General features: G+C 37.7%; 1 protein-coding gene across 1 annotated transcript in view; it reads right to left on the reverse strand.

Moving 5' to 3' along the window:
- Nucleotides 1-26,584, reverse strand: part of dnai1.2 (dynein, axonemal, intermediate chain 1, paralog 2) — a 115,384-nt gene that overhangs the window by 62,703 nt on the left and 26,097 nt on the right. Inside the window, exons 7-13 of the mRNA XM_052032280.1 lie at nt 25,224-25,327; nt 23,203-23,325; nt 19,360-19,419; nt 17,338-17,463; nt 14,672-14,756; nt 9,575-9,692; nt 7,250-7,293 (exon numbers count right to left, since the gene is read on the reverse strand). Coding sequence (XP_051888240.1) covers nt 7,250-7,293; nt 9,575-9,692; nt 14,672-14,756; nt 17,338-17,463; nt 19,360-19,419; nt 23,203-23,325; nt 25,224-25,327 — 660 coding nt within the window. The remainder of the gene's footprint in view (nt 1-7,249; nt 7,294-9,574; nt 9,693-14,671; nt 14,757-17,337; nt 17,464-19,359; nt 19,420-23,202; nt 23,326-25,223; nt 25,328-26,584) is intronic.

Consider the following 26,584-nt stretch of genomic DNA (forward strand, 5'->3'; position numbering starts at 1 on the left):
GGGTAATTTTCAATAGCAAATCAACCTACCAGCACATCTTAGGGAGCAAACCAGAGCACCTGGGGGAAACCCATGTAGTCACAAGGAAAATATGCAAACTCCACACTGATGCCATCTCAGTTCAGGATCGAACTCAAGTCACTGGAGCTTGAGAGCAACACTAACAATTATGCCAATGTGTTGTCCTCTTGGTCTCTCCCTGGACTCCACATTGAATCTGAGATGTGTTCTAATCTACTGAGCCAGGGAGCTGGATGGCATTCATATATGGTCCTTGGCTCAAGCCAGTTATGACTGGTATATCCCCCATTCATTTGGATGGGGTCAACCTGCCTTCACTAAAAAAGATAAGTGAGGCTAATTTGTTTGATTATGTTTATTGTTTCATCATTATTTATGTTTTAAATTAATTAACAGTGATTTCATGTGTTTTTTTAAGATAATTTTATCACTTTTTTTATTTTTTTTTGTAATTTTTACTTTTCCAATGGAAAACTGGAACAAGATAGCTATGAAATCACATTAACATTTTCATTGCTGTATGAGCACCAGTGGAGGGCTAAGCGCTCGACCTGGTTTGGGAACAAGAGTGCAGAGCAGCAGGGAGGACAGTGATTCACACCCAGTTCCCTACAGAGCAGCATTATTGGTATTACATCTCTTTATATATATCATGCTACAATGACCCTTTTTAGTGCTGACTCTTTCCATGCTCTCATTCCTGGGAATGTATCCTGTGTCGTAAGCGAATTACTGGTTTCTTAAAGTGACTCGGTCCCAATTTAGCTATTTTAGTTTGGTACCACCCCACCTCAGCACACCAAAAATAAGTGAAATCAAGTTTCAAGGCTTATTTTTCTAAAAAAAAGCAAGTGTTGTGATCTAGAATATATTTCCTGAAAGGATAGTTGAAGCAAATGCAATAGCAACATTTAAAAAGGAACTGCATTATTGAAATGAAGAAACATTTCAGACTTTTGGGAAAGTACTGGGAATGAGATTAATTAGATAGCTCTACAAAGAACCAGAACTGATGGAATGGACCAACTGGCCTCCTCCTGTGCTGTTCCATTCTGTGATGATTTGATTCTGTAGCCAAAAATATATTTGGTTTCAGAGGAAGCCAAGAGTACACAAGAGTGCAGCTTAGTAATGGTTGTTAGACTGATCTGACTTTAGACTGAAATTGAAAACAGTTCATTAGTGGTCTCACTGTGTTTCAGGTTGACATGAAAGAATTTAAACTCATGGAAGTTGTGATCCCATCCAGACAAGGACCAGAAAAATTCTGCCTCACTTGAGTTTGAATGACAGCTCAGACTGGTTGTTGCATTAATGTAGCTTTAGAAAATGCCGTGTGATAAGTTCAAAATATTGAGCAGATTTTGGTCTAAATATTAATCTTTTTGTCATCTTTGAGCCTACACAGCATTATATAATCATTAGATTTCATTTCTTTTAAATTTTCAATTGTGCGTTTTAGCCTAAGGTACATTTTTAAGGAACTTATTTAGTTTATTATTAACTTGTCTTTTTCATGTTTGCAATATCTCCTTATGCACTCTCTTTAGTTTAGAAGAATGAGAAGTTTTCTGACTTGTCATTCTTCTGAATGTACAAAGTTCTTACCAGGCTGATATTCCCCCTGGATGAGGTGTTTAGAACAAAGAAACAGAGTCTCAAAACAAGACATAGGTCAACGAGTAAGAGAGTCATACGCAACAGAAACAGCCCTTCAGCGCAATTCGTCAATGCCAACCAAGATGCCCATCTAAGCTAATCCCATTTTCCCACATTTGACCCAAATCCCTCTAAACCTTTCATATCTAGATACCCTCATTGTTATTGTACCTGCCTCAACTACTACTTCTGGCAGCTCATTCCATCCTCTGTGTGATAAAGTTGTCCCTCAGGTTCCTATTAAATCTCTTCCCCTCACCTTAAACATATACCCTCCAGTTTTTGTGCATTCACCCTATCTATGCCCCTCATGATTTTTTAACCCTCTATAAGATCACCCCTTAGTCTCCTACACTCTAAGGAATAAACTCCTAGCCTGCCCAACCTCTCCCTATAACCCAGTTCTTTAAGTCCTGGCAACATCTTTTCTGCACTCTGTCCAAATTAATGGCATCTTTCCTATAACAGGGTGACCAAAACTGAACACAATACTCCAAGTGTGGCCTCACCAATATCTTGCACAATTGCAACATAACATTCCAATGTCTATACTCAGTGCCCTAGCTGATGAAGGCCAGTATGCCAAACGTCTCCTTCACCACCCTGTCTACCTGTGACAGTCATTTAGGACAGAGATGAAAAAAAAATCTTTCATCTATTGGGTGTTGAATTTTTGGAATGCATTACCTAAATGGATTGTGGTAGCTCAGTCTTTAAGTCCATTCAAGACAGAGACTGATTTTTAGATATTAACGGAATCAAAGGATATGGGGTTAGCATTAAAAGTGATACCAATGGATATAAAAGCAGTACAGTGTCTTGAAAAAAATAAAAGATGTGCCACAACATTTTGTTAAGGGTGCCTGGGACTTGTGTGGGAGAAGCTGCCAGAATATGAGGAATCTAATAATAGGAGCTGAAATTGGGGTTTTGCTTTTAGAAGCATTTATGCAAAGTAAGGAAACTCCTGAACTTTATCTTTGTATTGATAACCATGATCTTATTGAATGGCACCATAGCCATGAGGGGCCAAATGGCTATTCCTGCATCTCATTGAATCATTCAGCATGGAATGCAGGGTCTCGACCCAAAACATCAACCATCCCTTTGTCTCCATAGAGTCTGCAGGACCCGATAAGTTCCTCCAGCAGTTTATTTTTTTTTGCTTTGGCAAGGTCTTTGGACCTACGTGTCCCTCACTGACTGTCAGGCATCTATTTACATTATTCCTACGCTTTGATTTTATTCTCCCCACATTCTCATCAACTCTCCCCAGATTCTATCACTCACCTGGAATTTTTTTGGCACCTGAGAGAAAACTGACATACCCAGGAAAACCATGCAGTCACAGAAAGAACTTGTAGACTCCACACAGGTAGAACTGGAGGTCAGGGTCAAATCTGGCTCCACCAGCTGCACCACTGTTACACTTTACTATTTCTTATTTTCTTAAAATATAGGAGGAGATTGATGGCATAAACTTGCACTCCTACCCACCTTCTCCATCTCCATCCAAGGGCTATTTTCTATCTACTTTCATTGGCAACTTATCTCTAGGGTAAGACAAATGCCTATAGATTGCTGGTAATATGTGAAAAAGGCCAATGGACCAACTTTATGTGATGCTGCAACTGATCTCTTTAGGTGTGCTCATCTGTCACAGTGGTTAATTTCTGAGCCTGTGGTTCTAATGCAAAGTAGTTTGTGAGGAAAGCTGAATAAAACTTACAGCATTTTTGTTTGACTTAAGCATGGCAAAGTAATTCTAATGTAGTAACACAGAAAATGTCTTTCTCTATATAGTAAACACTCAGAGATTTCATTCTACAGTGTCTTCTATCACTATTACAGTAAACGGGAGCTTGGGGAAAATTAGAAAAATGGTATGCAGGGATTAATTACACTCCCTGGTTAATTTACTTAGGGACATAGGGGTCTCAAATAGGCCGAAGAAGGAATTGGTTCTATAAGAAGCCACCCCTATTGTGGCAAATTTGAGGCTATAGCCTTTAAGAGTAGACTATACAGTATCTTGTCTACTGTCTCAAATTCATTTATAGATAGTAAAATATACAGGTAGGCAACTAGATGACTTTTACAGGACTACTTCAAAGAAGAAAAATTTTCCAAGTTTAAGGGAAAGTGATTAAGGAGATTTCATTACCAGCAGAGAGGAAGCTTTACATGCCACTTAAATTTCAATGGGTCAAAACCTGGCATCAGGCTGTCAGCATGTACAGAAATGCTTATTAGGCTTTTCACTAGAGATCTCTGGCTGACACTTATTATATATAATTCAGCTCTTTGGCTGCCTTATTCCCTTCTGACATTAGCCAGAATCCCCACAGTGCCAAAGGACAATTGGTGTGCCTGACTTAGATTTATTTTGCACTACTTACTTTACTGGATTATCTTCAAACAGTAATGTTTAGTGAATTGGACCAATATTTCAGTTCCTCTCCTGATACTGCTTTAACAGTTGACAGTTTTTTTTAAACTAAAAGTACTTTATCCAATGGATGCATTTAAATATAAGCTGCATTGATTAAGCTCTTAAGAACTGATTTTCACATAAAGTTATTGCAATAATTCATTGCTTTACTACTTTCAACACTGACACAAAACATAATTTTCAAATGTAAATGGTAACTCACACATGGAAATGAAAGCTAATTTATCAAGAGCAGATTAAAATGAAGAGAAATGGATCAATGCATAAGGACAAAATATCTCACTGTGAGAGAATTCCAAATGGCATTTTAGTTGTGAAAAGGATCAAAAAACCATTAAATTGTTTCCAAAAATTTAATAATACATACTGCTATCAATTCCTTAAAAAAAGACTATTCCCCACATAATAGGTTTCCCACCTTTTCATGTAAATGATAGCACATTGCATCATGAGGCTTAAATAATGATATGTTATTTCAAAAATCTTGCATTTATTCTTATTTTTCAGGCTTTATATTTAATATCAAACTAATCTTTAAATGAAAATAGCAACCAGAATTGAAAGGAAGATTTCCACAGTCCAAACTATGGTAATCTGTGGTCAGTGGGGACAGAATCAAATACCATAATTTTAATGATTCAATTCATCATTGTCTGAGTGATACCATTACTGATGATATGCTACACAAAATACATTCAAAAGGAATTTAAAGTATAGTTGTTTAAGGTTTCTTTATTTTGTTCCTTCTATTTTTTTGCTCTCTCTCTGGCAAGATTCAAAAGTATTGGACAACTATTCCTCAACATAAGTTGTTCCTAAAGGAAGTAGTACCACAAATCATGAAATTAAATTTAAAGAAATGTAAGGACAAACTAATTATTGTCAGAAAATAATTTACCAAATGAGGGGAAAATGTTCTGGGCATTTAAAATACAACGGGATGTGACAGTTGGAGAATAAATATGTTTAAAGAAAGAATTTGCATTGTGCAAAGAACATATCTTGACATGTTACAAGTAATCTCCCTTTCCCCCTCAAAAAGTGCATCACACATAATTGCTTTGAAATATAGTCACTGCTACCATATATTGGAATTAAACATCACTCTAACATTGAGCAAAGCAAAAACTCATATAAATAAAATGATTAGAAATCCCAATTAAATGATTTTATGTGCTATTTAACTAGAAACATTGCTGTCCAGGACACTGGAAGGACTGCTTTCACTTCTTTAATTGGACAAAGCACTTTTAGCATCAACTTTGACAGGTAAGTGGGATATCACTTTTATAGTCTCAGTCAAATGACAAAAAAAGGGGTGGCTTTAGGCAGACTAATCTTTCTTGATCTTATCATTCTGTTATGCTTAAGAATAAAGATGTAAACCTTTGCATGCAAGTCCCATTCCTTCAAGAGTGACTGCAAAATCTGGACTAATAACTGTTTATTCATGGCCTCTGTTGTTTGATAAGCCTACTATTTGTTTTGTAGGAATTGCTTTTATTGTCCTCTGTTTCATTTTTGAAGAATCAAGCAGTGAGCAAGGAAGTGCTGAGGGGTAATTCAATAGAAACAAAAACAAAACCTTAGATTTCATATATTGGCAAAAACAAATAACTAGGTGGAAGTACTCAGCAGATCAGGTTAGCATTTATTGATGTATCGGCATCTCAATGCCTGAAAAGTCAATTGTTTTTTTCAAAATTTTCTATTTTATTTTTGGCATACTGGTAGATACAGCTTTTATTTTAACAAATATGTTTTATAAAGTTTCATGTTAGGAAAAGTTAAAGCTCATGAAAAATATTTTATATCATATGCATGAACTAAACCTTCGGTATGGAGCAGTAAACAAAGGGCTATGATGAAAAAAAAATTGCTGCCACTGTAAACCAATAATCATGAGAGTTCCAGAATTCTTTTATGGGATCTGTTCAAAATTTTTTTGTAAAAGTTGTGGAACTTAGTAAAACTGACGTCAATATCGCTAACTTGTCAATACATCTCAGTACAGCTTGCATTGTTAAATTAAGAAAATGCTAGAAATAGTCAGTAGGTCAGGCAGCATTTGACCTTTCATCAGAGTGATTCAATGAAAACATTAACCATGTTTCTCTCTCTACAGGTGTTTGCTAGTATTTCCAGCATTTTCTGTTTTTATTTCTGGTTTCCAGGATCTGCAGTTTTGTTTGCTATTTGTCATAGACTTATAGAACCATAGAACCCAGAAACAGGCCTTTGGCCCACCATGCCCATGCCAACTGTTTTACACATCTACACTAATCCCATTTTCCTGCATTAGGTCCATCTCTTTCTATGCCTGTCTAAATGTTTCTTAAATGTAGTGATTGTATCTGTGTCCACCATCTCATCTGGCAGTGCATTCCGGATATCAACCACCCTCTGTGTGAACAACTTTCAGATCTCCTTTAAAACACCTCCCTCTCAGCTTAAGCCTATGTCCTCTTTGAGTTTGATACCTTTACCATTAGAAAAAAAAATTGACTCCTTACCCTCTATGCCTCTCATAATTTTATATACCGCTTCTAGGTCACCCCTCAGTTCCTTCACTCCAGGGAAAAAAAGCCCAGCCTATCCAATTTCTCCCAATGAATATCCTCTGCACCCTCTCCAGATCAATCATATCCTTGATTGTTAAATTAACCACATCGTGGACACCTTTTCATTGTTGACGAAACTGAGCTCATATAGCCAGTACTAACTTTCACTTCCAATACTGACTGGTAGAAAAAAAATCATTTCCTTTCTATTGTCTGTACTGGAATCCAAATCTTAGAGTTAAAGCCAAGCAGATGATTAAAATAGTATAGGATTGTGTGGATTCAATCACTTCATCTTTATTAACCATTCCTAATTGACCTTCAGAAGATGGTGACGGGGGGGGGGCTCATCACCATTTTCTGAAGGTCAGTTAGGAATGGTTAATAAAACTAGTCTGGGCTGACAGGTCTGTGTTCTGTAAAATGAATAAAAAAAAACAAAATGTATGTATTAGCACTTCTTAAATGGCTTTAAAATTATATACAATGGGATATTTGTGCATCACTTGTTTCATGCTCAAAATGCAGTATAGGTCACTTTTAAATTCCAACTTACAGGAGCCATGGGCAACTGCGAAAAGGTCATGGTATCTAGGATTCCTGGAAATTAGAAACAGAAGATTTAAATTACTTATTATTTTCTTCATTTTATCTCTTGTAATACCATGACACTCAAGCTACTTAATTTCAAGAAATGGAGACTTTCTTTCTACTGTCAGTGCTGTTTCTAGCCAACCTCTTGGCAGCTATATAGTGGCCTAACTATTTTTCTTTCTGTTAAATAGTTCCTAGTAGCCAGATGACTTTTACTGGCAATTTATTTGTGTGTGAGGTGCATCACGCCACAGGGTAGCAAAGCACAATTGAAACTCGAAACGTCCTGAGACGTCATTTAAGGCTAGCAGAACATTCCATTACATTGTAAAGTCTGGACACCTGGAAATTCTATCACTAAGTCTGTTATTTATATAAGATATGATAGTGAATTTTATCAAAAAGATGACAGCTAACCATGATCAGGAAATCTGTGGGCTGACAGCTTCATGCATTTGACATGCATAAATATGGAGAACATGAGATATGTATAATCATATTAAACAGCATGTAACATTCAATTGACATTGCACACAAAATTCTGCTATGTACACAAGGCTTGTGTTTGGAGCAGGCCTCAAACTGTGAAATAGCTGAATTGGAGAACCGAAGCCTGCTTCAGCATTACTTAAAGTTCTCAGCCCTACCTGAGCTGATGCTGAAGAATCCAAGGAGTCCATCTTCTTCCTGGTAGGTTCCTTCTTTATGTTAATAATCTGTTTTCTACCTGCTGATGTCTTCAGCCCCCAGCGTTAATATCTTGCCCCCATTACCACAATCATCTCCCTACACTAGTCTCCAGTTTGATTCCTGACCCAACCATACCTAGTCATCATCTTGGCCCATAGCTTAACAGCTCTTGATGCTCCTCCCAATCTAGCTCCTTGCCCTCCCCACCCCCCCATTATCATTTCTCCCCAGTCCAATTGTCTCGCCAAACCAACGATCATCACTCCACAGTCCCCACTTTCATCTCCCCAGCACCTTCCTTCATTCCCATCCACCATCTCTCCCAAGGTACCACTTGGAATTTTCCATTAAGTCTCCTACACCTTAATCTGCTCTCCAACATACATCCCAGAATGTTCCAAGATGCTGCACAGCCAATTAAATACCTTTATAAAGTATAACCACTGTTGTTATCTGAGAAATCTAATAGCTAATTTGTACATAGGGAGCTCCCACAAGCAGCAATGTGAGGATGACTAGATAATCAATTTTTAGAAATGTCGGTTAAATATATATGGGTCAAAATACCCAGTTTTTCTTCAAAATAGTGCCACAAGATCTGTCATATTTTCTTGAGCAGGTAGGGTTTATTCATCATTGCACTCACACAATGGAGTGTCAGCCTGGATTTTGTACACAAATTTGTGGAAGAGGATTTGAACACTTAAACTTTCTAATATGTAGATAAGCATGCTAAATGATACAGCTATAAAAGCTGGAGAATTGTGCTTTGAAACTTGCTGCAACTCTGGCCAAGCTGATCCAGGTCAAGGATAATGCTGGCATTTACCCACTAAAGTGGGAAATAGCTCAGGAATATCCTGTTCTCAAAAAGTAGGGCAAATCTAATGTGGCCAGTGACTGTCTCATTAGTTTACTTTCAACTATCAGCGAAGTCTCAACTGTGTTTTATGTGTTTATTGCTCATTGGTTTGCCACATTAAAGTTTGTAGATTAAAGTTTCCCATCTATGACCCTTGTTGCATGCAACTCCATTTCTTGATTTATAATGAGCCTTGCATTATCACTACTATTTTGGGGTGTGATACAACTCCCACCTTTGCTTTGTGAACCTTGCTGCTTCTCCTCCCTGATGCATCACAATGCCTGAATCTCAGACTTCAACTTATCAACTCTGAGCCGACATTCCTCAAGCTACAGATAATCATTCCAGGTGGAATCACCATGGATCCCAGTGCTTCCACATTAGCTCCCACATACAATGGTTGCAGCATATCATCTGCTCTGTCTTGCCTCTTTCAAAATAATTCCTTTACTTAAATTATCAGTTGCGTTTAATTTTGTTACTAACCTGACCAAAACCATTAGCATTCTGCTTGTTCCAATGGTTCAGATGGATTTTAAAGATCCAGAGGTGCTACTTGAAGAACAGTAAGTTCTGGCTAACAGGAGGAAATGACTAATCATTTACCTCATTAAACCTGTAGGGTTTGGGTTTACTAAAAGAAGATGTCATTAGCAGAGGTTACAGGATGCTACTTGATTACTTTTTTTTCTTTTCCATTGTCACTTATTGAACTATAATTGTGACACGCACCAGCACATCCCAGTAACTGCCAGTCTCTTAGCCTTCTCATAAAAATATTTCCACAGAGGTAGAACGGTGCCTTCTTGATCCCGGAATTCATCAGAAGGATCTTCAAAATACTTAAAGTCTACATGGAAAAAAATAATAGTGAATAATATATTTATAACAGTGCAAACATGGCTTGTCTTTGGGAAGTATATATTATTTGTTGTACTTGTAAAATTCATGTCTGGCCATCTGATATTTAACAATTATGGTCTGAAAACATATCCCTTTTTATTTGATTAATACACATCTTGATGAGCTTCTTGTTGCTTATGGTGGGAAGGAAATGAGCAAGAGGACGAACTAGAGTTATTAGAAAGATGCCAACCTAGAATTTATGGCCAAGAGCAAAACAATGGTGCTTAGTGCTGACCTCAAAGATAGATAGTTCTCCACACAGATCTGGAAATCTTTGTGGCAAGAATCTTCTCTTTCTTGATATCTGCTGCTGTCATGCAATAGTTCAAAAGAATATCTTGCATCAAGCAATTATAATGTCATCAAACTGGCTGAATAGCCAGTCATATTAAAGCAATCTCACAAATAACATTCCAGGAAGCAAAATGCACAATTTTTAATTAACATTCTAAACATGATACAGAGGCCTAAATGAAGAGTGAAGGAGGTCAGAAAAAAAGTGAAATATTAGTATGAGCAAATTATAATCCAGATACACAAAATTAATTTATTATGGCCAGATAGCTTCCTAAGCAGATATTATGGCCTTGTACTTTATTAAAAGCTCACATAGCTGTCTCATAACTAAGGTTAGGATTTTCAGGACATATTATGGCAGGACTAGTTTATAAGTTGCACATATTCATGTCACAAAAACAGGATGCTGCTACTATGTTGGGAAATAAATAAAAACAGAAAATTCTAGAAACTCATTCTGTAATGGAGCCTCTGCGGATAGAGGAACCAAGTTAACCTTTTATCAGAACTGAGAAAATTTTGAGATAAATTGGTTTTAATGTTGAGAGAGGAGGGAGAGTCCCAGAGCAGCTGTCAGTTGTGACAGGACTACAAAACGAAATGGGTTGCATAGTTAACAACAGCGCATCCCTTCCTGATGAGCTTAACACATTCTAAGCACGTTTTGAACAGAAGGGGATTGTCACTACCGACCCTGATGGCCTCCGATGCAACTGAATCCGTGGTCACCATCGAGGATGCAAGATCAGTATTCCGGAGAGTGAACCCGAGGAAAGCATCTGGCCCAGATGGTGTCCCTGGCCGAGTGCTCAGATCTTGTGCTGATCAGCTGGTGGGGGTATTTGCAGACATATTTAACCTTTCCCTGCTTCAATCTGAGGTTCCCAGCTGTGTTAAGAAGACAACTATCATCCCAGTACCGAAGAAAAACAAGGAAACATGCCTTAATGACTACCGACCAGTGGCTCTGACATCCACCATCATGAAGTGCTTTGAGAGGCTGGTCATGGCACGCATTAACTCCAGCCTCCCAGACAACCTTGACCCACTGCAATTCGCCTACTGCTGTAACAGGTCTGCACTGTACACCTGCTCCCTGGCCTTACACTGAGCTGGAGCATCTGGACAGTAAAGACACCTACGTTAGGCTATTGTTTATTGACTATAGCTCTGCCTTCAATGATATAATTCCAAGCAAACATCACCAAACTCCAAGCCCTGGCCTCAACACCTCCCTCTGTAACTGGATCCTTGACTTTCTGACCAATAGAGCACAATCAGTGAGGATAGGCAGCAACACCTTCAGTACGATTATTCTCAACACTGGTGCCCCACAAGGCTGTGTCCTCAGCCCTCTACTCTACTCCCTATATACTCATGACTGCACAGCCAGATTCTGCTCTAACTCCATCTACAAGTTTGCAGATGATACCACCGTAGTAGGTCATATCTCAAACAGTGATGAGTCGGAGTACAGGAAGGAGATAGAGAGCTTAGTGGAATGGTGTCATGACAACAACCTTTCCCTCAATGTCAACAAAACAAAAGATCTGGTCATTAACTTCAGGAAAGGGGTGATGTACATGCACCTGTCTACATCAATGGTGCTGAGGTCGAGAGGGTTGAGAGCTTCAGGTTCCCAGGAGTGAAATCACCAATAGCCTATCCTGGTCCAACCACGTAGACACCATGGCCAAGAAAGCTCACCAGTGCCTCTACTTCCTCAGGAGGCCTAAAGAAATTTGGCATGTCCCCTTTGACACTCACCAATTTTTACTGATGCACCATAGAAAGCATCCTATCTGGATGCATCACGATTTGGCATGGCAACTGCACTGCCCATGACCGCAAGAAACTGCAAAAAGCTGTGGACACAGCCCAGCGCATCACAGAAACCAGCCTCCCCTCCATGGCCTCTGTCTATACCTCTCGCTGCCTTGGTGAAGCAGCCAGCATAATCAAAGACCACACCCATCTGGGTCATTCGCTCTTCTCTCCTCTCCCATCAGGCAGAAGATACAGGAGCTGAGGGCACATACCACTAAGCTCAAGGTCAGCTTCTATCCCACGGTGATAAGGCTATTATAATGTCTTCCTGACCCATTCCACAATTAAAGCAGAGTTTTCTGTAAATTCATTTTGTTCCCTTATACAATGAGATGGACTCTTGACCTCACAATCTACCTTGTTTGACCTTGTAGCTGTTACACTTTACTCTGTATTCTGTTATTGTTTTTACTCTGTACTAACTCAATGTATCTTCACTGTGTAATGAATTGATCTGTATGAATGGTATGCAAGACAAGTTTTTCACTGTACCTCGTTACAACTGACAATAATAAACTGATACCAATACCAGAAGGCAGAAGGGATTAAATGATACAAATGATAAATATGCAAAGTGAAAGGACCTGTTTTAATTTCAGCTTTCCAGTATCCACAATATTTTTATAAGAACAAAAGAAAGAGAATCAAGATTAGGCCAGTTGACCCCTCGTGCTTGATTTGCCATTCAATAAGATCATAGATGATGTTTTACTTCAATACCACTTTCCTGCTCTTACCCCATAATCCCTTGATACCCTTAATTTCCTTTGGAAATTTCAATTAATGTTTCTGCTTCCCCCAGTTACACCTCCTCTGGAACAACATTTCATTTCTTGTCCCACTCATCACTCTCTTTAACTCCAATTTAAATGTCTTTTTATCTCTTTTATTCTTTACTTCTAATATCATATACCCCAAGTTAATCTGCTCTGTAATTATTGAAACAAAGTAACTGCTTAGTATTTCTTTCATTTTACCTCCATTCCCTATGAGTTTGTTATGTGTTTCTCACAGTAATCTCAGTGAACTGACTTTTATGTAATATCTATTTCTATGGCCTGGTAATCATATTTTAATTATTTCAATATTAGGTTCCCTGGGATGATCTGCTGTTATTTGACTTTGAATCATAGAGTCATAAAGCATGGAAAGAAGCCCTTTGGCCAGCTGCCTACCTGAGCTAGTCCCATTGCCCATATCCTTCTAAACCTTTCCTATCCATCTATCTGCCCAAATGTCTTTTAAACATTTTAACTGGTTGCGTCTCTGACACTTCCGTTGGGTCATACATTGGGCAGTATTATAAAAGCAAGTACTTAATGAATTTATTAAGAAGGCAATAAAGAATGAATGGTTTTAACTATGATGATACATTCAAGAATCTGAGCTTTGTTTTCAAAGAATATACAAGGATAACAGGAAATCTGATCAAGGTGTTAAAAAATTATGGCAAGGTTTAATAAAAGCAAAACAAGTAAAACTATTATCATTGGTTGTTAAATTGGTAAATAGTTTAAGGTTATCACAGAAGCAATGAGTGGAAGGTCAGGAAAAAGGATTTTGCACAGAGTGTGGTGCGACATCATTTGAATATCTCATTCATTGTAACATTTAGCAGTGTCCATTGGAACCTTTACCAGCAACTTGTATTTGTATTGCGCCCTTAACATATTAAAATGGCTTAAAAAGCTTCTCAAGAGCATTATCAAACAAAACTTGACCTTGAGCTACATTTTATTTAAATACTGCCTTCAGTGTTCCAAGATTCATTGGAGGAATGTCATAAAGTAAAAGTTAATGGTAAGCCACAAAGATATAAACAGCTAGCTTTTAAAGAGTGTCCTATAGTTGGAAGGACAGGTACAGAGGCATGGATACAAAGTGATATTTTGAGCATATAACCAAAACCTTGGCCAAACTTATAGTTTTAAGGAGTAAGTAAAAGAAAGAAAGAGAGAGAGAAAGGTACAGAGGCAGAGAGTTTTAGGCATGGAATTCCAGAGCCCAAGAACTTGAATATCTCAAAAGGTTGTAGGCCTACAGAAGATGAAATAAGTTAGTAAGGGACAGATCATGGAGGGATTTACAAAAAGGATAAGGAATTCAAAATCAAGGTATCGCTAATGGAAGACAATGGCGACCAGTGAACACAACAGTGATAGATGAACAGGACGTGGTTGGAATTAGGACAGTGAGACCAGAGTTCGATATTATTTCAAGTTTATCGAGGAGAAAGGATGGCAGTCAGCCAAGAGTGCATTGAATGTACAGATATGCTGCTAATTAGAGCCATAAGTGTAAGTACCATTTGAGATTAGAAACGATGGTTAGGTGTTCTCAGAGATGGAAATTGTTGATTTTCCTAATGGCATGATTATTTGGTCTGAAGGTCATCTCCAGGTCAAGAATGCCACTAAGTTGTGAACAGTCTGGTTTAGCTTTGATCATTTGCCATGGAGAAAAACGGAGAATAGTCAGGGAATAGAACTTGCTATAGGGACTGTAAACAATTCCTTTGCTCTTTCAAATGTGTGTCTGGAAAAAGTCCTGCTCATCATACTGCATGTCAAGCAAACAACTTAGGGACAATATAAGGGGTTGAGATCATGGCTGCTACAGGAGCTCCCAATGTTTGTATCTCAGGATGAAAAACAGGAACTTAGTATAAAAATTATATTCCAATCTATAAAAATTTGTTATTTTATAAATAATTTACAAATAAACTTCATCATTAAATTAGACACATACAATACCCTTAATTACGTTTTGTTTTAACGAAAGCCTTAATATTTGGATTACCTTGTGCAATATCATCAAAAGAGTTTTGGTTCACCATTCGTTCCACTATTTTAGCCACTTTACCAACTCTTGTAATATCATCACCCTGGAATAAATATGTATAAAGAAGCAAAATAAAAAGCAAATAGTCATCAAAATAAATATTGTTGATGAATTTTTAGGAATACAATAGACAATAGAACATTACAGCACAGTACAGACCCTTTGGCCCACGATGTTGTGCTGACATTGTATTCTATCTAACCCTTCCCTCCCACATACCCCTCCATTTTTCTATCATTCATGTGGCTATCCAAGAATCTCTTAAATGTCCCTAATGTATCTGCCTCCACCACCTCTGCCTGCAGTGCATTCCATGCACCCACCACTCTCTGTTTGAAAAAAACTTACCTCTGACATTCCCCCAATACCTACTCCAATCACCTTAAAATTATGCCCCCTTGTGTTAGCCATTTTCACCCTGGGGAAAAGTCTCTGACTGTCCACTAGATCTATGCCTCTTATCATCTTGTACACCTCCATCATCTCTTATCCTCCAAAGAGAAAAGCCCTAGTTTGCTCAACCTATCCTCATGATCTCCAATCCAGGCAGCATCCTGGTAAATCTCTTCAGCACTCTCTCTAAAGCTTCCACATCCTTCCTATAACGAGGTGACCAGTACTGAACACAATACTCCAAATGTGGTATAACCAGAGTTTTATAGAGCTGCAGCATTACCTCGCAGCTCTTGAACTCAATACCCCGACTAATGAAGGCCGACACACCATATGCCTTCTTAACAACCCTATCAAACTGCGCAGCAACCTTGAAAGATCTATGGACGTGGACCCCAAGATCCCTCTGTTCCTCCACACTGTTCAGAGTCCTGCCATTAACCTTGTATTCTGCCTTCAGATCCGATCTTCCAAAATGTATCACTTCACAGTTTTCCTGGCTGAACTCCATCTGCCACTTCTCAGCCCAGTTCTGCATCCTATCAATGTCCTGTTGTAACCTACAGCAACCTTCTACACTATCCACAACACCACCAAATACACCTAATGACTTGGTCTCCACAGCCCACAGATTAAACCACCCTCCAACTGAAGAAATTCATCCTTATCTCAGTTTTAAAGGGACATCTTTTTATTCTCAGGCTGTGCCCTCGGATCCTGGACTGTCCTACTAATGTAAACATCCTCTCTATATCCACTCTATCAAGGCTTTTCACTATTCGATAGGTTCAATGAGATTCCCCCCATCATCCTTCTGAACTCCATCAAATACAAGCTCAGAACCATCAAAAGCTCCTCATACATTTAGCCTTTCATTCCCGGGATTATTCTTGTGAACCTCCCCTGGACCCTTTCCAGGGCCAGCATATCCTTCCTTAGATACGGGGCCCAAAATTGCTCATAATATTCCAGATGTGATCTGACCAACGCCTTTGAAAGCCTTAGCAGTACGTCCTTGCTTTCAGGTTCTAGTCGTCTCGAAATGAATGAAAACATTGCTTTTACTTACTATCTTCCTTACTACCAACTCAATCTGCAAGTTAACCTTAAGAGAATCTTGAACTAAGACTCCCAACTCCAATTTCTGAATTCTCCCCCCACTTAGAAAATAGTCCACACTTTTATTCTTCCTACCAAAGAGCATAACCCCACACTTCCCTATGTAGTATTCCATCTGCCACTTCTTTGCCCACTCTCCTAACCTGTCCAAGTCCTTCTGCAGACCTGCTACCTCTTCAACACTACCTGTCCCTCCACCTATCTTTGTATCATCTGCAAACTTAGCCACAATGTCATCAGTTCCTTCGTCCAGATCATTAACACATAAAGTGAAAAGTTGTGGTCCCAACACTGACCCCTGCGGAACTCCAATAGTCACTAACAGCCACCCTGAAAAGGACCCCTTTATCCCCACTCTGCCTTCTGCCATACCCTACATCCTGGTTAGATGCATATTATGTTGTTCCAAAAAACCCAGTTACTTCTCTTTGTACCATTCATTAATCTTTTTATGGGTGCTTTGTGCAATTGGATATATTTCTGAACGGTCCATGAACCCATGAACACTACCCCGTTATTCCTCTTTTGCACTATTTATTTATTTTTGTAACTTATTGTAATTTTTATGTCTTGCACTGTACTGCTCCTACAAAACAACAAATTTCATGATATAATGTCAGTGATAATAAACCTGATTCTGATTCTAATTTAATATTAACTTTCTGCTAAAATTCCATGATTTGACTTTGTTCACTAATCCATTATACGGATATCACTAAAGTGTACTAATTCCTCGTATCAAAGAAATACTGGAATATTGTGGCCAGCACTCCATAATTTCTGCCCATACTTCCTTCAATAGCGTTGATTGCATCTCATCTAGATTGGATGACTTATGTACTTTGAGATACTGGATACTGCAGCCCATCTAGAAGCTCAGGTTCAAGGTCAAAATGAGATGGGAATTGTGTAGGTTGATAGATTAAAGAGATTCAAACATGGAATTTCAGGAGAATTATATAGTGTGATAAAGAGTTGCTAAATTTCTATTACACGTTTTAAGCTGGTACACAAGTACATAGGCATACATGAACAGATAATTATTTAGAGTGAAATTCAGTGGACAGCTTATTCAAGATTTTAATTATCATTTGTTATGACAAAACACTCACCATGATTTCAATAGCTGATAATTTTTTATTTGATTTTTCATCTTTTTTTGTCGTCTGTACCTTTGGCTTCTCTTTCTTGACCATTTGTTTTGCTAATTCTTCCTCATAAGCATCAAAGATTTCCCACTGAAAGCAGAAAGAGCAGTTTTTGAGAATAATAATACTGAAAAATGACAATAGAGAATGTTCATAGGTGGCTTTACTGTTCAAAATATATCAAGAAAATGAAGTGGAGGAGTTGCTTCATTTAAGTATCAGCTAATGAAACATAGAAAATCAAGCAGAACAAGATAACACTGAAATAACATGGTTGAAATGAATTGTGAAAATGGCAATTATTTGTCAAAAATGCTAAGTCCATCAATATGAAGTGATAAAGGTGTGAGAGAATTGCTTTAGAAGATAAAAGTGACTACAGAATTCCACAAGGTCACAATCATTGGAAACTTCAAAATCCCTGGATTGAGGACACCAATCAAGAACAGCATAACAAAGTGAGCAGACATTGATGATTACCTTAAACACCATTTGAGGGTATCTATTTCAGAAAGGCTGTGTTGGATTTTTTTATTTAACAATCTATATTACCCGATTAATAACTTGGACATTAGATCAAGAAATCACATGGTTAAATTTCACATTGCTGAGGAAGTTCGGAGCAAGAAGAGCAATGCATTGATATAGGAATTTGAAAGAAATAACCTCAGACCCATAGAAATATCCTAATATTAATTGGAAAAGCATTTAAGGCAGAAGAAGAAGAATGAAATATGTTGAATTTATTGGTCAGGATTTTCTGTTCAGGAGCAGACAACAGCAATTGCTGTTGCCATCATGGAAGTTTCCATGAATAATTCGGAGATTTTGTGCCGTGTATCTCCCCTTTTCTGGTATGATTTGCAATCAGGTATCTTCTGTAAGAGAGCTATGACATCCTACATCAGTAATATCATCAAGATGTCAGAGCAGTTAATCAGGTTGAAGAATTCCGATATGTGCAATTCAGTTTGAAGCTTTAATTTTTAATTAACCTTTTAAACATTACACAAGGAATAAACTGAAGACTAAGATATAAACATGAATAAGAAAAATATTAAAAATCATGAACAAACTTTGAGGGAAAGCACTAAAAAAATTATTTAAAAACTCATGGAATTCTGAAATAATTATTCGTGACTACTGTAGCTATTCAGCAGCACATATACCTTAGAATGCCTTTAAAAAATCAGTAGCATCTCTTTCTACAAAATGTAACCTTTCATTTTATTGCAAGAAGATGTGTATATAAAATAATATGCAAGGTTCTCTGCAGAACACTAATTTCAATGCTGATTATACCAGGGAAGGCTGCAACAAGACAATCTGCTGGAGAACAGTATGTAACTGATAATAACTTCTAGATTTCCCCATTTAACTGTTTAAATTGTAAATTGGTAAGTTGGTTTATTATTGTCACATGTACCAAGGTACAATGAAACACTTTGTTTTGCATGCCATCCATACAGATCATTTCATTACAACAGTGCATTGAGACAGTGCAAGAAAAACAATAACAGAATGCAGGATAAAGTGTTATTCTTCAAGGAGCTGTGGAAATTTCCAGTACTGTTACATTGAACATAGTTAGCCTTGCTATCATCACTACACATTTCATGCAATTATATTAGAATAAAAATACATTTTGCTTCAAAAAAAGTAACAGAACCAAAGCCATAATGGTTTTAAAAAGTGATTAGAAGAAAGGTTAAACAAAAATCCCTTTAAAAAAAAAGAAACAAAACAACAAATGGAAGGGATTACGATGAAAACAAGATAGATGGGCAAATCAGAGTAATTTGCATAAAAGTGAAGATGAGTCTTACAAGAAAGATTTTGTATATTTAATATTTCACTCAATATATTGTATATGTATTTTCTTGCGTAGTAATACTGTTCGATATTTATATGTGTGAAATCAATCAGTTTTTGCACTTTTGCTGGTTATTGAGCAACCATAGTAAAAACATGCATGAACGATTTCACCTGGTTGGCTGTTGATGAAAAACTTGCTCTTGGAGGTGGTTCTGTCTGGCATCCGTTTTCCTGCAAAACAGAAAAGGGACACTTTCAATATCATTACATTGAACATTGGCATAATTTCTTGTTAAAAATATACTGTATCAAATAATTATTATTTAATATATGCTGGTAGGGTAGCACTCCTAGTTATTCTGCTAAGATAGATATTTCTGGCACACCTGGGAGGACTGCAAAGACCAATGACACTGATTTGTGCATTTGTAGCTTTTATCTTGTTTCGCAAGCAGGACAATAATAACTGGTATTTGCATAGTACCTTTAATGTGGGAAAATCAGATAAAAATTGATATCAAGCTAATTAAGGCAAATGCCAAGTTCATTTACTGCGCATGTATACATGACCATGTTGTATTTTCCTGGGTAACAGATCATTATCTAATAATGTGTGTGCTCCCCCGCGTAATTCCTGTTGGCCTCCGAAAATCCAGAAGGCTCCAGATCAGGAACATACTTTCATCCTCCTCTGCTGCTCCAGTAAGTTTAAAATAATCATGGGAATGAAAGACTTGGTAAAATTATCCACTAAACGACACTCTCTCCATTTGCAGTTTTTGGGACCATTTGTTTCATTATCTTAAGCTTTCATTATCTTAATTTCATTATCTTAAGCTTGTCACTAAAATTCACCTACAATCAGACATGGAAAAGAAACTGGCCATTGAAACATTTCTCATGTAGTAAGTAGAAATTAATTCTTGGGAAAGTAATTCTTGTTGAGGTGGTTATGTCAATAATTTGCATTGCATGTTATTCCTTCATTTCCACTGTTTGTTTATCCAGTTTGGGCCACTCAGTGAAGAAGGTTCTTGAGGTAGCAAACAGTGCAGTATGTATTCTACTTCTGTTTCTACTGCTGCTCCAAGCTAGGAGTACATAACAGGTTGCTTTTGTATTATTCCATTATTTTTCATTTATTCATTGAGCAGAAAATGTACCATTAAATGCTTTAATGGGTAGAACATTAATATTCATTCATCTTTCAATTTTTTTTACATCTCAAATGGCTTCTATGGGAAAATACAATTGGTGCTTATCTATTGCCAGTCTGATAATGGCATACCAAATCACTTGCCTTCACTACTTTCTCTACTGTTCTTTGCCATCTCTCCTTGGGATGACTCTTTTATGCTTCCTGTCTGATGTCAAAACTTTGGTTGTTTGGGCAGTTTCTGTTGGTATTTGATACACCTGCAAACCTTCTACATCATCTTTTTTTTCACTCTTTGGTCTCACAATTGTTGTCCAATACAGCTCTTGATTTGAGACTCTTCTGAGAATTTTCTAGAGACATCTGTTTTGGATGGTCTCTAATTTGTGAAATACTCTTGCCATCAACTTCAAGTACTCTGAGTTAAACAACATACTGATAAATTTGTATTGCATATGTTACGGACTCAGTGAAAGTCCCTTTAAGATAGAGAGTGTGTGTGTATGTGTGTGTGGGGCGTGCTTACGTCAATAGAAGATAAAGGACCTAATGACGTTGTTGAAGAAGTCAGAAGAAGAAGAAGGAGAGAGAGAGAAGGGAGAGAGACACCAGCCTGCTTGTTTTCTCTATCGATGGATGAGAAATAATAACTGTGTTTGCCACTGAAATCCATGTATGGAAGTTGGAAGTAATCCGGTGGAGTTCACTTTGTTGCTGACCTGTAGAAGGAAACAGGTATTTGTGTGTGGACGACCACGGTTCGGATGCTTTTCGGGGTGAGGAAGTCACTACCGAGTAAACACTGAAGTGTCGTTTGGGTTCCATCGTGGAACATTTGGATTTCGTATGTACTCTCTCTATGTTTTTCTACATCTACATCTTATCTTCAGACAACGATGGTTGTTGAAGAAGCCCTTGCTCATGTTTCACCTTATGGCTTGCGGAACTGAACTTTAAGAACCATTCAGGAACTGGGAGTTGTGGACTTTGTCACACACACACACACACGAAGAGTTTAGTTTTGGGGTTAATGTTCGAGGTTTAACATTTTTGAATTCTAACATACTAACATTTTTACTTTTATTTTACGTATTATCATAAGTAGTGATTAATAAAATAGTTTTTAACACTGAATCATGCTCAGTGTGTTTCTTTTGTTGCTGGTTCGTGACACATATTGTTCCTTTGTTTCCACTGTTCATTTCTCCAATTCAGGCCACTCAGCAAAAAAGCTCCTTAAGGCACGCACACACACACACACACATATATATATATGCTCCTCTACTCACACATATATACTACTCTACTTCCATTTCTGTTGTTATTGCCCTGTTTCTGATTGGTTAGACATCTCAATATTCTTCAGCAGGATAAAAGACAAGGCATTTTTTTAGTTACTGAATACATTTCATTATCAGTGTTAACTTTAGAGGACCAAGGATTGGTAAGGAATTAGAATGAGAGTGTTTGAAACTTTATGAGAGGGACCCCACCGTAGAATGGACAAGACTAGCCTAATGGTACACACAGTTAAATGGTTCCATATCAATTGGAAGAAATTGACTAAATCTGAAGAAAAACATAGAACATAGAACAGTACAGCACAATACAGGCCCTTTGGCCCACAATGTTGTGCTGACCTTTAAACCTCACCTCACATATCCCTCTATTTTAAATTCCTCCATATGCTTATCTAGTAATCTCTTATTAAAAGACAGCAGCAATCTGCCATGAGTCTGATTGGCCATACACGGCCTGTTGTGAGGGTGATCATGTAAAGTGAGATTTAAAACCTCTGACTGTGAAATCCATTTGAGGAGACAGAACACAGTGAAAAGTCAGCACAATATGGATGCAATTCCTCTGAAGAGCTATTGACAGAGAGTAAAGGTGGTCTGACCTGACCAGAATCGTTTTTTTAACCTTTCAAGGAAACGTGTGTTGAATCCCTTGGTTTGGAATGATGCTTACAGTGCCTGGAGGATGTTCTTGGGAAGGGGAGCCATGGAAGAGGACATAATGAGGTAGAATGGATGCAACCAAAGAGCCACCTGTTAAGGAGCTGGTTCAGAACAGTGGGACCCTAAGATCTCTGAGTAAAGTTGGACCCAAAGGAGAGTAGTGGAGTCAGCTTCTCTAAGCATGATTAACAGGAATTGTTTAACCAACTGCTCAACTGGATTGTAGCCTTGTTGCAACTCTCACTGTGATGCTCCACAGGATTACATAGTGGGGATGTGTGTGATGACACAGCTAGGCCTGAAAGACTGTACTTGGACTAGAGACATGTTACACTGTTCTGATAACATAATGAAGCATGCTACACCATCTCTGGAACAGTATTACGGCATACACTGTAGGCCAAGCATTTTCCTTCATGGTCAACCTGCAGAAGGATGGGAAGTACTTTGTAACCATTGTGCACTGGTGGTACTAGTACAGGAACCAACTAACCTTCCAGTTGTGTCAGATTTTGTTTGATTTCACCCCAGTGCAACCTGTAAGGCTTGAGGCACATGAGCAGGTGAATGTGGTAGCAGTCAAGGGCTAAGAGAAAGTTAGCCACAAACATGGTGGTGTTCTGACTATAAGAAACATATACCTTCTGATCATGTGATCAGATTCTGTGTTTTCTGATTACAGTTGGTGCAGCAAGCCAGGCGATGGCACAAGGATTCTTTGTGGAGCCAGGAGCAGTAATCCTTAGTCCATAAGGAAAACTAAGATTACATTTTTAAATGTATTAACAGAGACTCTGGGTCTCTTCTTGCTTGCATTTATGTTCCCAGCAGGTTTCCCTGAAAAGTTGACGATATAACTAAAATTAGATGGTCCATGAACAAATTATTCTGTGTTACCCTCATAGGGTTGTTGAAAGTCTGCGAAGCTCTTTCACTGAAGTTGAATTGGTTGGGAATTTTTCGTTCCTGTTTGGGTTTAATTACTTCCTTTTCCTCCTTCTCTTCTTCCTCTTCCATTCCCTGCAGAATAACCAGTAAACACAAGCATAAAAGGCTGTATTTCATCCATGTTAATGCAATAAAAACAATTAATTAGAATCTAAATTACAATTACTTAGTATTTTATTAGAAGCAATTTCTAAAAAAGTGTAAAGATAATTATAACTCTACGTGCCCAAAGATATGTACTGCAGATATTACAGCCAGATGACCATTACTGATTGTCTGGAGAAGGGTTGGTAAGCTGCCCTCATGAACTGCTAGAGACCTTCTGGTGAAGGTACTTCTGCTGTGGTTTTAGGCAAGCAGTTCCAGCATTGTTAAGGTGAAATGTTTTGAAATCAGGATGGTGTGTGGGGCTTGCAGATGATGCCACTCCCAAAAGCACCCATAACCCTTGTCCTTCTTCAGAAATACCTTTAAGCACACAATCTCTACCATCTGGAAAGACAAAGGCAGTGAGTATCAGGATGTATCTGCAAACTCTTCTCTATATACCATCTAAATAAGGAAAAAAATGCATCAACTTCCCATTGTTTGGTCAAAATTTTGGAACTCCCACCTACACCACAAAGTTGATGTAGTTCAGGATGGCTTTGCTATCAACATCCGCTTCCCATGTATGAGTGACAAGAGTAAAGGTCAAAGGAAAGTACTGAATAATAGTTACTTAAGAACTTCAGAAAATGAAATAAGAGTGAGCCATTTAGCCCCTTGTGCCTGCTCTGCCATTCAACGAAATCACTTTCTTCCATTAACAATTAAATCTTAACTCATCCTTTCATTCCCTATAATCCAGAAGAAATCCAAACCATTAAAAAAAGAACAAACTAGTTAATGACAATATGAAATCATAAAATAAAGAAAAAAAGGAAAAAATGAATCCAATAAATGGTGATACATCAAGTGCATGGACAAAGAAGGCAAATGAGACAAAAAGGAATATGAAAAGATTAGGTCAAAAGAATTAGGAAATCAAACAAAAATTATGAAATTAAATTGCCAAGGAATATTAAAATAAATGAAATTCTTCATGTACATAAATGATAAAAGAAAAATCTAAAAGGGGTTAGCTCAGAAAGGGCAGCCATGCTTATTCTAGGTCCACATTTTTTTGTTCCTAACTGCATAAGTTCTTCATTTACAAATATCTATCCAACTCCCTTTTAAGATTACTTATGGAATCATTTTTCACCTTCAGATCCTGATATTTCTCTAAGTGAAAAGATTCCTCTTCATCCTTTGCCTTTGATTGTGAACATATGACCTTTACTTGTTGGCTCACTTGTCAGAGCAAATAGTTTATTTTCCATTTAATCTCTCAAAACCTCATCACTTGGAAAACTTCCATGATGTCACTTTTTACTTCCAATGTTTTCTATTCCAAGGGAAGTGGCCTTAATTCTTTCAAACACTTCGCCTAATTTAAGTCCCTCAATCCAGGTTACATCTTGGCATATTCCTTCTGCGTCCTTCCAGATGCCCAGCTGAGGCCTACAGTAAGTAATAACTCATAGAGTTCTAACTGGTCGAGGAATAAATATTGATCAGGACATCAGAAGCACTCACCAGTTGTTCTCCAAATAGTAATTTTAAATCTATCTCAATGCTGTGAAAATATGAGATAAATTGAGTATCTGCAACAAAATCTAATAAAGCCTGACATCAATTTTAAGTACATCATTGTGAAACAAAGAAATGTATTATAAATGATAATATACAAATCTATTTTAATTATCCCAAGAGAAACGAGACAACCAGGGACTTTATTTTTCTCTGACCTCTGTAGTTGGTTAGCACCCAGTTCTTAAGCTCACTCAAGACTGAGGCTCTGATTCAATACTACAAAATGTGGGTTATCATAACTAAATTTAAATATAACCAAGTGTAAGTTGATTGTTCAAATTAAATGCTTGTACCTTTGCATCTGGAAGTTCTTCTGTATCTTCTTCTGTATCTACCTTCTCTGCGCTTTCAGATGGAATCACATCAACTGGTGTAGAGGTTGCTTCAGGTTCTTCCTCTAGATAATGGGACAGGAGAGGCTAGAAATTAATGGGCTAGATCATTCTTACCTTTGACCAGTGACCTACCAGCATGTGTATCAGCAGACTTTGCTACTGAAGTATTTATGCAGTGCAGTGCCAGAGGTCTAATGTATTGGGAGGAAGGCACATAAACACATGAACTCCCACTCTGATCTTTTCACCTGTGGCCTCCTGTACTGTTATAATAAAGCCCAATGTAGATTTGAGGAACGACAGCTCATCTTCTGTCTAGGGAACTCGTAGGTTTCTGAACTTGATTTCAATTTTACAACTTTCTCTGTCTGAATCAAAACTAGACATTTCTGTAGTACATCATTCATCTATGATATTTGCTCAGTTTTCTCTCTCCATTAGCACAGCCTAACCTAGTGGGCATGTCCTATAGCCCTGCGTTTCGTAACTTTTACACCCTTTTGTATTCTCACTCTCCAGCTGCAATCATTTCAAAGTTTTTGTTCATTTTCTCTCTCTCTCTCTAACTGCCCTCATTAACTGTATGACCTCTACAATTTATCCCAAGGCATACCCGGCCTCAACATTTCAAAGGTATTCCCTTTGTCCTATACATTCTCACCCAACTTCTCTGCAACTTAAAGCTAACATACTTTATCTCTTTCCCAGTTCTCAATAAGGTTCTTTTACCTGAAATATTAACTTTGTTTCACAGATGCTGCCGAATCTGCTGAGTGTTTCCAGCATTTTCTATTTTTATCTAGATCTGCAGTTTTTGATTTTCAGGGATTCTTAGGGACAGGATTTACTTGCATTTGGAAAATCATGGACTTATTAGGGAAAGTCAGCATGGTTTTATGCAGGGGAGATCCTGTCTCACAAGTTTTATTGAGTTTTTTTGAGGAAGTGATGAAGATGACTGATGAGGGTAGGGCAGTGCATGTTATCTACATGGACTTTAGTAAAGCATCTGACAAAGTCCATCTTGGTAGGCTTGTCTAGAAGGTTAAGTCATATGGGATCCATGGTGAGTTGGTAAGTTGAATACAAAATTGGCTTGATCATAGAAGACATAGGGTAGTGGTAGAAGGATATTTCTCTGACTTGAGGTCAGTGACCCATTGGTGTTCCACATAGATTATGCCGGGACACCTGTTGTTTGTAATATATATATATATATATATATATATATATATATATATATATATATATATATATATATATATATATATATAAATGATCTGGATGAAAATGTAGGTGGTCTGATGAGTAAGTTTGCA

This window comes from Pristis pectinata, chromosome 2 (genome assembly GCF_009764475.1).
Source record: "Pristis pectinata isolate sPriPec2 chromosome 2, sPriPec2.1.pri, whole genome shotgun sequence".
Classification (NCBI taxonomy): domain Eukaryota; kingdom Metazoa; phylum Chordata; class Chondrichthyes; order Rhinopristiformes; family Pristidae; genus Pristis; species Pristis pectinata.